This window comes from Schistocerca piceifrons, chromosome 7 (assembly GCF_021461385.2).
Source record: "Schistocerca piceifrons isolate TAMUIC-IGC-003096 chromosome 7, iqSchPice1.1, whole genome shotgun sequence".
In the NCBI taxonomy this organism is placed as follows: domain Eukaryota; kingdom Metazoa; phylum Arthropoda; class Insecta; order Orthoptera; family Acrididae; genus Schistocerca; species Schistocerca piceifrons.
The window spans coordinates 522,091,864-522,106,731 of NC_060144.1; the positions used below are offsets into that span (position 1 = coordinate 522,091,864).

At 42.3% G+C, this 14,868-nt stretch overlaps 2 protein-coding genes across 3 annotated transcripts in view; one reads left to right on the forward strand and one right to left on the reverse strand.

Annotated features, from left to right (window-relative positions):
• Positions 1-625, reverse strand: part of LOC124804883 (uncharacterized abhydrolase domain-containing protein DDB_G0269086) — a 78,435-nt gene extending 77,810 nt beyond the window's left edge. Inside the window, exon 1 of the mRNA XM_047265248.1 lies at positions 488-625. Within this exon, the coding sequence (XP_047121204.1) occupies positions 488-551 (64 nt within the window). The 5' untranslated portion in view covers positions 552-625. The remainder of the gene's footprint in view (positions 1-487) is intronic.
• The window catches only part of LOC124804884 (putative protein FAM10A4), a 187,751-nt gene that overhangs the window by 131,240 nt on the left and 41,643 nt on the right, over positions 1-14,868 (forward strand). The window lies entirely within an intron of this gene.

Here is a 14,868-nt window from a genome sequence, read left to right on the forward strand (position 1 = left end):
ATAATCGACACTAGCGTGTACTTCACTGAAGTATTAAATTTTTATATCGAGTAATTGTCTCGACTTGGGAACCGTTTGAGTTGGAACCAGCCCAGATACATTCGTGTGCAGTCTAGGTTCAAAGCATTCTCGTATCTACGACGGATGCCTTCCTCGCGTTCTTATTATTCTCCACCTGATGAGGGAGAATCCCTCGCAGCGACTTCACAACACAATAAGTAGTTAACACAGTGGTATTGGAGTTCACATTGAGGCGTTTTGAAACGAGTCGAGATTTCGTGCCTCAGCGTCTGTGTATTCGGGCGCACTGTGAAGAAGCCGAGGAAAGCTACAGGGTATGCGACGGCTTAACGGTAGCACAGCGATGTGCGGGTGTTTCCAGCACTGTCCTGTCTTTGGGTGGAGGGAATGTCCCGCTCCGGTCCGGTGGTTCCTCTTGGGCGCAGGACGGAGAGGTGAGCGAGTGGCGTGCTGTGCTGTGCAGTACCTGCGACAAAGGCTGCGGCGAAGACGAGTGCGGCAGTGGCAGTGGCAGCGGTGGAGGACCCCATGGCGAGCTGGGAGGGCTGGCCGCTGGGCTCTCGCGGCTCGCACTGGCCGCCGGGCCCGCCGGCGGGGCGCGCGCGCCACTAGCGCCTCGCCGCGACCGAGCCGAGCCGAGCCGCGCCCACAGCGCCCCGCACCTATCTGGAGCAGGCTTGTAGGTTAAGGTTCCAGGTGTGACGCCCTGCAGCCAACCATTCACCCTGGTGGACCCTCGTTTGCGAATAATCGACGAATAAACAAATTAACCAGTGCACACCGTTTGCCTAGTGTAATGGTTATAGTACAAGCCTAATATGCAGCAGCTTGTGGATTCGAATCTCATTAGCTGCTTTGAATTTTTTTGTTTGTAAATCTTTATCGTAATAACCATGATCATTATTTTTATTCATTTAATGAATTTAAATGTAGTTTATTTATTTCTTTGTCACGTCATCTTAATGACCGTATTAACTTTTTCAATTGCTCATTTCTTCTTCCTACAGTTTTTTCCACGTAAAATCTTACGTGCACATGATTTTAATAATTTCTGTGCATTAACACGGATGTCATCTCTTCCGTTTCATCCTCCTGTATTTTCGTCCTTGTTGTTGTTGTTGTTGTTGTTGTGGTCTTCAGTCCTGAGACTGGTTGATGCAGCTCTCCATGCTACTCTATCCTGTGCAAGCTCCTTCATCTCCCAGTACCTACTACAACCTACATCCTTCTGAATCTGCTTAGTGTATTCATTTCTTGGTCTCCCTCTACGATTTTTACCCTCCACGCTGCCCTCAAATGCTAAATATGTGATCCCTTGATGCCTCAGGACATGTCCTACCAATCGATCCCTTCTTCTAGTCAAGTTGTGCCACAAACTTCTCTTCTCCCCAATCCTATTCAATACCTCCTCATTAGTTACATGATCCACCCACCTAATGTTCAACAGTCTTCTGTAGCACCACATTTCGAAAGCTTCTATTCTCTTCTTTTCCAAACTATTTATTGTCCATGTTTCACTTCCATACATGGCTACGCTCCATATAAATACTTTCAGAAACGACTTCCTGACACTTAAATCTATACTCGATGTTAACAAATTTCTCTTCTTCAGAAACGATTTCCTTGCCATTGCCAGTCTACATTTGATATCCTCTCTACTTCGACCATCATCAGTTATTTTGCTCCCCAAATAGCAAAACTCCTTTACTACCTTAAGTGTCTCATTTCCTAATCTAATTCCCTCAGCATCACCCAACTTAATCCGACTACATTCCATTATCGTCGTTTTGCTTTTGTTGATGTTCATCTTATATCCTCCTTTCAAGACACTGTTCATTCCATTCAACTGCTCTTCCAGATCCTTTGATGTCTCTGACAACGCCGACCGAGTGGCCGTGCGGTTCTAGGCGCTACAGTCTGGAGCCGGGCGACCGCTACGGTCGCAGCTTCGTATCGTGCCTCGGACATGGATGTGTGTGATGTACTTAGGTTAGTTAGGTTTAATTAGTTCTAAGTTCTAGGCGACTGATGACCTCAGAAGTTAAGTCGCATAGTGCTCAGGCCATTTGTCTCTGACAGAATTACAATGTCATCGGCGAACCTCAAAGTTTTTATTTCTTCTCCCTGGATTGTAATACCTACTCCGAATTTTTCTTTTGTTTCCTTTACTGCTTGCTCAATATACAGATTGAATAACATCAGGGATAGTCTACAACCCTGTCTCACTCCCTTCCCAACCACTGCTTCCCTTTCATACCCCTCGACTCTTATAACTGCCATCTGCTTTCTGTACAAATTGTAAATAGCCTTTCGCTCTCTGTATTTTACCCCTGCCACCTTCAGAATTTGAAAGAGAGTATTCCAGTCAACATTGTTAAAAGCTTTCTCTAAGTCTACAAATGCTAGAAACGTAGGTTTGCCTTTCCTTAATCTTTCTTCTAAGATAAGTCGTAAGGTCAGTATTGCCTTGTTATTGCATTCATTATTCACTATGTCTATTCCTCGTTTTGCTCCAATTTACCTTTGATTATAGTCATTGCACTCCAGGGAAGCGTATATTGTACAGGAGGTGGATGCATAAGTACGTATTATTATTAATCACCATCATCAATTATTGCTCATGGCAGAAGCCAAAAATATACAAATTTATAAACATAAAAACATAATGAATTGATCAACACGTCTAGTCCACGAGCCGTGACTGAATAGAATTGTAACATCAAAAAATCGATTACATATGTTTGACCTTTACTTCTGTCTCTGTTATCCTCAATGCTGGCTGTTAGATCTGCTTCTTCCAGGGTCACTAAAGTTCTGTGTCTTTTCACCTCGTTTGCGGACGACCCCTTCTACAGTTGGCTCTTGTACTAATACTTTCCTTACCAGAGTACCCTCTGCTCGGAGAACATGTCCTGTCCAGCAATCACTCTCTCAGTATCAGCTTTTTTTAACCGCCGACGCAGACCTTCATTCCGCTTTCTTTCCCATCTTCCAGTTTCTGAGTATGTAGCGGACGATAATTTTTTCTTAAAAGTCTTGCTGTCGAGTGCACGGGTATGCTCTTCCACGGTTTGTATAGCTGCCCACGTCTCACAACCGTACAATATAACCTGTCGCAGTAGTGACACGTACATCTGTATCTTGCTTTCCTTATATACTCTGGGTGACATGTGTAGGGGGTTTAAAATGTAGTACCAGCCGATTCGCATTTATTGTTTGTAGAATTTTGTTCTCGTCACTTTTATTCGACAATATTGACCCCAGGTACTTGGATGTTTCTACTCTCAAAATTGTGACCGTTTATACCGATTGCGTCCATATCATTTTGTCTATACTTTGTTTTCTCATCCTTGACGAGTAACCCCAGTTTGCTCGCTTATGTCATAAATCGAGATGTACCTACTGTCACCTCATTCAGAGTTTCGCCTACGATCTCGTCATCTTCTGCAAATGCAAGGATCGCCTCACTCCCAACCATCTCCATCACTCTAGTACGGTCAACTGGATGTATCACCTTTTCTAGCGCATTGTTGAACAGAACTGGCGACAGAGGGTCAGCCTTCCTCAACCCATTCATAACAATGAAGGGTGCCGCCAATTGATTTGCAGACCATACTTGACAACTTGTTCTGTTCTAACCAGCTGCAGTCATCCTAACGTACTTTGTTGATATACTGAACTACTGCATTATCTTCCAGAGGGCTGGCCGATTAATACTATCTTATGCCTGCCGGAAAGCTACTTCTTTGCTGAAAACGCAACACTGCCCGCATAGTTTTATACTGGCCGTTCCCCTCTCGAGATCTCTAGTTCGCAATACCGCATTAGATAGAGGTGTCCGGATACTTTTGATCAGGTAGTGTATCTGATAAATATAACAAGCAACTTGGCATGGGAGACCCGCCTGGCGGTGTTTACACAGCAGTAGTGATTCCGGGGCTCTTTACTTCTTAAATTCTCAGGTTCTACGACGGTTTCAATTCAGATACGTAATGGGTCCACGTCTGTGGAAAGGAAGAGAAAAGTCTCAAGTTGCTGAACAGGACGGCGTGTACTATGTCAGACAACCACCTGATGTCACTTAACGCCTGCCCTGCTGCGAGGCGGACATTCAGTGGCACTGCTTCCGAGAACGAGTACAGTACGTTTAGTAGGAACATAAAATATGCAGAACCAGTTAGTGCGTTAACTACAAACAAATGCGGTTAAGTGATAAGTGGATGTTTCGTTATGTTTCCTTTGGAATTGTTACCTAATAATTGTACTGCATCAGGCCTAATTCAGTTCCTAAAGTTGAAGTGGATGAGTTAAATATCTGAAATGAAACCGTCGTAGAATGGAAACAGTATCACGGGTTCCTGCTCAAAATATGATGTACTCACTCACGTCTAAAGTCCTACAAGTTTGTAACAGGAATTTCCGAACACCCTGTATAATATTGTAGTTTTTCGTTTTGTGGAGTGCACAGTTTACACTTGTGAACACTTAACCAAGATGCCAGTCTTCAGACCACTTTGAAATATTATCAAGCAGCGATTGGATATTTGTGCAACCTTTTTCAGGTAGTACCTCATATAGATAACAGCAGCATCTGCAAGATCTCGAGGGTCGTCTGCAAGGGCAGTAAGTATGGGGAGGGGGTGCATAAGTAGGTATAAAATATGGTATACTACATTTTTATCTGCTCTAAGACAGATTTTTATTTTTCTGATATTCCGTTAATCACAGCTTGAGATTTAAGCGACCACCAACGGAAGTGGATAATTAAACGAGAGAGGAAGACAGAAAATCCTTAACGGGTTCGTCAGAAATGGGCAGAATAATTCAATACACCTCCACCAAGTAGGCTATCAATTTACAGGTTGCACGACAAATTTGATCTAACTGGGTCTATCTGTAATGCCCCAAAGAGTGGTCGACCAGTGAATGTTACTAACCATAAAAATGAAATGGAAGTTGCACAGGCATTTATCCAAAGCCCGAAGCAATCCAAAAGTAGAAGCTGTTTTGAGTTGCTGAAGATTACCCGTAATCATTGGGTAGTCTAATGGAGCGTTTAGGTTTGTAGGTGTATCGGCCAAGATTACTTCATGGATTACTGGATCAAGGTCCAGATCGCCATTTAGAATTCCGCGACATGCTTCGGAATGAAGAAATGCAAGATGACGGCGTAATTCGAAAACAATTGTTGGTGAGCGAATTCTAGGCTGCCAGGCGCAGTTAATAAGCATAACTGTGTGTATTACGCTACAGAAAACCCGTATGCTGTAACTGAAAAAACAATTGAATCAACTTGGGTTTACAGTTTATCCGTGCCTTTTATGTCATGGGATAATCGGACCAGTTTTTTCCACGACTTCTATCTTAACACTCTGTGGGACGCCGGTACAGCAAGGCAGTGAAAGAGTTCTACTTCCAGCATGATGGCCGGCCGCGGTGGCCGAGCGGTTCTAGGCGCTCCGGTCCGGAACCGCGCGATTGCTACGGTCGCAGGTTCGAATCCTGCCTTGGGCATGGATGTGTGTGATGTCCTTAGGTTAGTTAGGTTTAAGTAGTTCTAAGTTCTATGGGACTGATGACCTCAGATGTAAAGTCCCATAGTGCTCAGAGCCATTTGAACCAGCACGATGGAGCTCCTCTCCACTATGCTCTAACAATGCATAGGTTTCTTGAGAACGAATTGCCTAACAGGTGGATAGGCCGATGAGGGGCAATTGAATGGCCACCACGATCACTGGACTTCACTCCAGTCGACTTTTTCTTCTGAGGTGTTATCAAAGATAAAGTCTTTGCAAAAAAAAAACCATGCACTCTTGACCATGTGTGTCAATTTACGTAAAGAGCATCCAAAGACATTCATGTTGTTGTTGTTGTTGTTGTTGTTGTTGTGGTCTTCAGTCCTGAGACTGGTTTGATGCAGCTCTCCATGCTGCTCTATCCTGTGCAAGCTTCATCATCTCCCGGTACCTACTGCAGCCTACATCCTTCTGAATCTGCTTAGTGTATTCATCTCTTGGTCTCCCTCTACGATTTTTACCCTCCACGCTGCCCTCCAATACTAACTTGGTGATCCCTCGATGTCTCAGAACATATCCTACCAACCAATCCCTTCTTCTAGTCAAGTTGTGCCACAAGCTCCTCTTCTCCCCAATTCTATTCAGTACCTCCTCATTAGTTATGTGATCTACCCATCTAATCTTCAGCATTCTTCTGTAACACCACATTTCGAAAGCTTCTATTCTTTTCTTGTCTAAAATATTTATCGTCCACGTTTCACTTCCATACATGGCTACACTCCATACAAATACTTTCAGAAACGACTTCCTGACATTTAAATCTATACTCGATGTAAACAAATTTTTCTTCTTCAGAAACACTTTCCTTGCCATTGCCAGTCTACATTTTATATCCTCTGTGCTTCGACCATCATCAGTTATTTTGCTCCCCTAATAGCAAAACTCCTTCACTACTTCAAGTGTCTCATTTCCTAATCTAATTCCCTCAGCATCACCCGACTTAATTCGACTACATTCCATCATCCTCGTTTTGCTTTTGTTGATGTTCATCTTGTATCCTTCTTTCAAGACACTGTCCATTCCGTTCAACTGCTCTTCCAAGTCCTTTGCTGTCTCTGACAGAATTACAATGTCATCGGCGATCCACAAAGTTTTTATTTCTTCTCCATCGATTTTAATACCTACTCCGAACTTTTCTTTTGTTTCCTTTATTGCTTGCTCAATATATACAGATCGAATAACATTGGAGAGAGGCTACAACCCTGTCTCACTCCCTTCCCAACCATTGCTTCCCTTTCATACCCCTCGACTCTTATAATTGCCATCTGCTTTCTGTACAAATTGTAAAATAGCCTTTCGCTCCCTGTATTTTACCCCTACCACCTTCAGAATTTGAAAGAGAGTATTCCAATCAACATTGTCAAAAGCTTTCTCTAAGTCCGCAAATGCTAGAAACGTAGGTTTGCCTTCCCTTAATCTCTCTTCTAAGATAAGTGGTAGGGTCAGTATTGCCTCACGTGTTCCAACATTTCTACGGAATCCAAACTGATCGTCCCCGAGGTCGGCTTCTATCAGTACAAAGAATCCTTTACCAGGCTGTGCTTGAGTGTACAAACCAAACTACAGGAGTGTGTAAATGCCGGAAGCCGGCAGTTTGAGGCATTGTACTTACTATGACTTCATAAACCTATTTCCTGTAATTTTCTATAAAAATTGTTTTACTTCCAACCTATTTTTTGTAATGCATATTAATAATAATGATACCAAGAAAAAGTCATGACTTGCCTTTCGTCCGGAATCACTGGTGGAGTTGCAAAGAAATGGTGGAGCCGTGGTTTGATGATGAATGTAAAGAGCCAGTGAAGATTAGAACGGCTGAAGAATCCCTCTGAAAATACAACGATAGCATACACGGTAGAAAGAAGACGGACGGACAGAATCATATGGCAGAAGCATCGAGAATAAAGCGCCCACCTATTGAGGTGAATTGAGAATACAAGAAATTATCTCGCTCCTTCTGACGGCTGGTAAGTTTTGCGAGAGGCATTTATAGATCGCAAAATTTAATCGTAACGGATGATGAGAAAAAAATGTTCCCTTCATTGAAGCTAGCAGATGTCTTTGGAAGATATTTTGACAAAGTAATAAATATGAAAATCAGGTAGAAACGAAAGTAACGGAAAGATTACAGGTGATGCAAGAAGTGTGCGCTCACATTGCTCAAACTCTTGCGGGAATCGGTAGATTGACTGCCGCGAGTAATGAGAATAGTGGGCAGGGGCACCACAAATGTAGTGTGTGGACATTTAGTTGGAAATGTTGGTCTCACGGGGAGCGTGCCAGAGAGAAGTCCCTGAGGTCCCACTACCCTCTGTGTCCTCGTTGCCTCAGTCGGATAGAGCGTCTGCCACGTAAGCTGGAGATCCCGGGTTCGAGTCCCGGTTGGGGTATACATTTTCAACTGTTCCCGTTGATATTTATCAAGGCCTGTAAGCAGCTAATGGTCTTGATTTCATTGTAATTTCAAATACGTTTACATCTTACGTGACTCACCCTGTCTGCATGGATAATAATATCATCTGTTGCAAAGATTGAGGTCATTGTTTTTAGGAAAGCAAAGTGGACCCTTCTTATTAATTGCTTTGCAAAAGGTTAAGGTTATCTGGCAAATAGCACACAAGTCTTCTGGACAAACTTGATGAAGACATACATGAGTGAGGCCCGGATTGTGAATTAAAGGGAGGAAAATTATCTTTCGCGGAAAAAAATAAAAATAAAAAATGAAAAAAAGAACCTACTCAACTAGACGCCTGCAAAAGTCTGTCTCTGCGTTTCATTTAGTACTCTCTGACTGCCATCTATTCCAACAAATGAAGACTTTTAGTAAACTGGGGATCGATTTGACAGAAACGTGAGATATTAACAGAACTTAATTTCTTTAAAGTAAACTCGTGGAATAGCCAGTGTTACATGAGCTCCGAATACTACTAATTTCTCAACGTCTAAAATAATGTTAGAGGCCTGACTTCCTTCGGAAACTGTGGACGTCACCAAATAGAATTAGAACAGACACAGCGGATGCGCATGTTGTTCTGCAAACTGGGTCAGTAAAGAGTCCAGATGTGACTGCTTCACTGAGTCACAGTCGCAGCGAGCGTCCACTGAGCTTTTCTGAAACCAGCGTTAACGACAGGGTAAGGGGGAGGGGAGAGAGAGAGAGAGAGAGAGAGAGAGAGAGAGAGAGAGAGAGATGGAAACGATTGTATGACGAAGGGCAGTAATCGCCATCGATTTTGTGCGGATTTTGTTAGTTTTTAATAACACCAGAGGCTGGGTTTATAAGCGGATAAATTTATAGTAAATAGTGGAAACTTTTGGTGAACATGACCTTGTAAAGGTTTTATTCAGCCTCTCAAACAAATGCACAATGCGAATTAGTTTGGACTATTTCATATGATCCGCAGAAGCGGACAAAGACAAACACCGTACAGTAATGAGAGATTTTTACCACATTCTAGTATAAAGTAGTTGTGGATTTTTTATACGATCTCTGACGCAGTGTTGTAAACTAATTGTTCGTGGATGAATAAATTTAAATGTGGTCATAGGAGCAGTGCAGTTTTGGTGGCTTCTGGTTGCGCGATTAATGTTTCTCTTTAAGAAAACACTAGTGAAAATCTTGAAATAGAAACCGGGCGTATTAAAATTCTTGAGATCCTTTTATGAACTGAAATTTCGTAATGAATTTCTGCGTTTCCTGTGCTTGCGATGGTGCGAAATGTGCCGAATCTAGAGCTAAGAAGCCGATGTCTCTCATTTTATAATAGCATATGAAGAAGAAGCTGAGGCATAGTATAGATGTGGCTGTAGACGTAAGGTCTAACCACCATTACATCCTAAAAACAAAACCAATCAATGGCCAAACAGTGACACTAGTTTGTAGGGACCCTTTGAGTATTATCGTCGTGAACTGTTTAGAAAAGAGTGAATTATCGATTGAATCTTGTAATGCAACATTATTTGATCGTTTGCATAGTGAAATGAAGCAAGCAACGACTGCCATCCCCGTTTAGGAACAGGCTTCCTTATATCGCATACGGAAAATACTGGGATGGTTCGTTTGAAGAAGGACGTGCTCAATTTTTTTTTCTCTCTCTTTCATTGACGAATCGGTGGAGGTTGTACTTCCTTTGCAGTAGGACATTAAATCCTAATCTTCCTTCCTTGTTTCTCGATTTATATCTATACCAGTACACCACAAACGACAAGTACCATTTTTATATCTTTGCCATTCATCTACGGAAGGATTGTACGAAGAAAACTGTTGGGTAATATCCGTTAAATAAGAATTTCTCTGATTTTATCGTCATAACCTGTAGGTACGATTAAGTCTTCGTCTTACGACGTGCCCTCACGGAGTTTCCAGAGGCATTTAAGTACTACGGGACGAAAGCTGTAAGTAGGAATCGGGACGAAAGCTGTAAGTAGGAATTCATATGTTAACTGAGAAGAGAAATGCTCGTAGAGCCGCCATTAAGACCCTGGAGTCGGTAAGAACAGTGTTCGTACACATGTCTGGATGTTCAGATTGATAAGAATTGACCGAGCATAATAGTGTGTCCTCGTTAGAGAACCCCGGGTCTCTCTCTCTCTCTCTCTCTCTCTCTCTCTCTCTCTCTCTCTGCATGTGCGCTTGTGTGTTGGCTCGAGTAGCGCAGTGTTTCGCGTGGAGGCGTGGCGAACACCCACGCTCGTCTCGCGCGTCATTTCCGCCAGCGTGGGATACGTCACGTGCGCTGCCCTACTATTCACCACGTTCTTCACAGACCCTGCACTCACGTCCGCCCGCCAAGGAGAATCACATCACAGTTCAAGTTTCCATGTACTGGTTTCAGTGCGATTGACTCGATGAATTTTTTACTAGACCATCGCAGTCCTAATACCGGCCGGGCAGTATATAATTATGTGTACAGTTCGGGTCCGCGCTGTAGATTTTTCGTGGAAACGTCGGGATCAAATCATTACAAGTGTTTCATATTAGTATATAATTCAATCACCGATCTCTTTAATACAATGATTATGCATAGTAGTGTAATGGTTACAGAATAGATAAATCACAAGTTGATCGCAGTAGCGTCGGTTGACAACACGACGTATCTCGTGGTCGCGTTACTCGTCTGGAGTCGTAATGTTGCCATCTGTATAGTATCGCTGTTTCTGTGTTGCCTTTCAACGGCGCCTGCACATAACCCGTAGACGTCTGGACTGTCGCAGAATGCTGTATGACCGATTGTCCAGCTCTGTAATCGCTTTGCGCCGTTTTTTCCTTTCCCTCACGACCCTGCCGCAGCTCTCGCATTCACTCAGCGTTGGACACCTTGGGCTTTTTGGATTCCTTTCGACGCGAGTTTTCCTGTGACTTGAACTTTCTATCATTCCGAGCATATTTATGAGTCATGTGAGACGACACCTTTGATTATCGTGTAAATAACGAAATAAAGTGTAAGGTCATCCACATGAGTACTAAAAGAAACTCGTTAAACTTCGGTTACACGATAAATTACTCTAATCTAAAAGCCGTAAATTACACTAAATACGTAGGTATTACAATTACGAACAACTTAAATTGGAAAGAACACATAGAAAATGTTGTGAGGAAGGCTAACCAAAGGCTGCGTTTTATTGGCAGGACACTTAGAAAATGTAAGAGACCTACTAAGGACACTGCCTACACTACGCTTGTCCGTCCTCTTTTAGAATACTGTTGCGCGGTGTGGGATCCTTACCAGATAGGACTGACTGAGTACATCGAAAAAGTTCAAAGAAGGGCAGCACGTTTTGTATTTTCGCGAAATATGTGAGAGAGTGTCACAGAAATGATACGGGATTTGGGCTGAAAATCATTACAAAAAAGGCGTGGGATTTGGGCTGAAAATCATTACAAAAAAGGCGTTTTTCGTTGCGACGGAATCTTCTCACGAAATTCCAATCACCAACTTTATCTTCCGAATGCGAAAATATTTTGTTGACACCGACCTGCATAGGGAGAAACGATCACCACGATAAAATAAGGGAAATCAGAGTTCGTACGGAAAGATATAGGTGTTCATTCTTTCCGCGCGCTATACGAGATTGGAATAATAGAGAATTGTGAAGGTGGAGATTCTTTTAATTATTTCCACAACGAAACTGTGTCTCGGAATCTGGCAGAAAACCCAAAGAGATTCTGGTCATATATAAAGCACACCAGTGGCAAGACGCAATCTATACCTTCACTGCGCGATAACAATTGTGAGGTCACTGATGACAGTGCCACCAAAGCAGAGCTACTAAACACGGTTTTCCGAAACTCCTTCACCAAAGAAGACGAAGCAAATATTACGAAATTCCAATCAAGAACAACTGCGAAGATGAGAAACATAGACGTAGATATTATCGGTGTAGCAAGGCAGCTTAAGTCACTTAATGAAGGCAAGGCTTCCGGTCCAGATGGTCTGTCTGTAAACTCAAGAGCGAGCGGCGATTTTGGTGGGGGAAGTGGCCTTTCCCGGAAGAACGCTGCCACAGGCCTACAGGGGCACCCAACATCAGTTTCCCGTTACCTGTCTAGTGGTATAGACCGGCGTGCAGTGATACATCGTTTCTGTTCATGGGATCTTAGTTGCCAGTGTCAATCAGTTAACCTTGTATACTCACTGATATACTTCAGTATCCGGAAGTGGTGGATGTTCGCCCTGCATTGCAAGAAAATGTGCAGAATACGAAGAAGAGAAGGTATTTGCGGAGAAACGAGCGTTCGATCGTCTAATGTTGTGTGTTAAAGAGGCGACACAAAAAGAACTGTTGGCGCAATATTACCAGTCCCAATCAAAGGCCTGCAATTTATGCAAACGTCAGCCTCGCCACAATAGGACGCATAAGGAAGTAAAAGCAAAAATAAGCCGCATGCTTTACTGGAATCGCCACGAAAGAAAACTAATAATTTTGGGAGGAAACCCATCGTTATAGACAGTTGCACAATCACGTAAAACCGTTGATGCTTATGAAACAGCAGCATTCGAATGTATTCTGTCACTAAATATATATTTCTGTTACCATTCATCTGGTTCTAACACATATTGCTTAAAACATGTGAGCAATAGCTATTCTAAACACTGCTGAAATTTCCTTCGAAATATGTAAACCTATATTGGACTTCTAAGTAAAAAGCTTGACCTGCGAGGTGCGTTCACTTATTAATTTTTATTTTTTGCTAAGAACTTCATTTGTTAATCTACAGCAATGTTATCATTTTCAAAATATACCCCATTACATACTACACACTTATGCCAGAGGTTTATCTAATTTCCGAAACACTTTAGGAACTGTTTCCTAAGGATAGTTTATAGGTCTCTTAACTGTGCATTTTTAATCTCATCTGTACTTGTAAAACCGCTGTCCTAATAAGGCCTGCTTTGAAATGTTTATACCAGTTGTATATCCTTGGTTTACTCATAACATACACACCAAAAGCAATATTTAACATTTCGAAAAATTTCATACACTTTATTCAATTCTTGTAACAAAATTTAATACAGATTCTCTAATCCATTTTTATACAAAATAAACAATCGTTGGTGCTACCAAAACACTTGTAACATTTTTGACAGCGGACAACAGAGTAAATATCCAACATGCATAACATTTTTCACATACTTTTCAGACATGTTTACGAAGACAGTGAGAAAAAAAGTACCGGTACTGAAAATCTGACTAGTACAACACACAAAATTATAAATTTTTAGTTACTTTTTAAACACTCTTCGTGTTGCAAGAATCGTTAAGTTTCAATGCAGCCATTCAAAGAAAACTTCTATCTTTTAGTAGAATCACAAAGTAAGAACAAGCCTTAAATTCTACAGACTGATTGCGTTACATGGAGTTCTTTTTACGAATAACAGTAGAGGTACAGGCATTCGGTACTGTTTGTAGTAGAATCCTGGAAATTGGGAATTTGTGGTAAGTTCCTGTGGGACCAAACTGCTAAGGTCATCGGTCCCTAGGCTTGCACACTAGTTAATCTAAATTAAACTAACTTACACTAAGGACAACACACACACCCAGGCCCGCGGGAGGACTCGAACCTCCGACGGGGGGAGCCGTGCAAACCGTGGCAAGGCGCCACAGACGGCGAGGCTACCCTGCGCGGCGGTAGAATCATGACTCCCGTTCTTCTGTTAATATTATTTACTCTATAATGTTCTGTTTCCGAAGAAGCTGTCGTCTTTCTATCCCTTTGGTCTTAACGCATTTGTCTAAAAATAAAAGCAGCAGCCGGGACGTATCTGTACACGGCGTCGCCACAGATTTAAAGTGCGCTCCGCGGCAGGACCGGTACTACGTTGTGAAACAGCCTGTAGTAGCGCCTTGTGACGTAGACGGGTAGGCAGAGTGGGGACTCGCTCGGTTACTCTTCAGCTTACCGACAGACCTATATACCAGTCAGGTTCCTTTCAGAGTATGCAGATGCAATAGCTCCATATTTAGCAATTATATACAACCGCTCGCTCACAGAAAGATCCGTACTCAAAGACTGGAAAATTGCTCAAGTCACACCAAGACCCAAAAAGGGAAATAGTAATCCGCTGAATTAGAGGCCCATATCACTAAGGTCGATTTGCACTAGGGTTTTGGAACATATACTGTATTCGAACATTATGAAGTACCTCGAAGAAAACGATTTACTGACACATAGCTAGCACTGATTCAGAAAATATCGTTCCTGCGGAACACAACTATGTCTTTATGCTCATGAAGTAATGAGTGCTATCGACAGGGGATGTCAAATTGACTCCGTATTTTTAGATTTTCAGAAGGCTTTCGACACCGTTCCTCACAAGCGTCTTCTAACCAAGCTGAGTGCCTATGGAATATAGCCTCAGTTCTACGACTGGATTCGTGATTTCCTGTCAGAAAGGTCACAGTTCGTAGTAATAGATGGAAAGTTATCGAGTAAAATTGAAGTATTATCCGGCGTTCCCCAAGGAAGTGTTATAGGCCCTCTGTTGTTCCTGATCTATATTAACGACATAGAAGACAATCTGAAAAGCCCTCTTAGATTATTTGCAGATGATGCTGTCATTTATCGTCTTGTTAAGTCATCAGATGACCAAAACAAATTGCATAATGATTTAGATAAGATATCTGTGTGGTGCGAAAAGTGGCAATTGACCCTGAATAAAGAAAAGCTGAAGTTATTCACATGAGTACTAAAAGAAATCCGCTAAATTTCGATTACGCGATAAGTCACACAAATCTGAAGGCTGTAAATTCAACTTAGGGATTACAATTA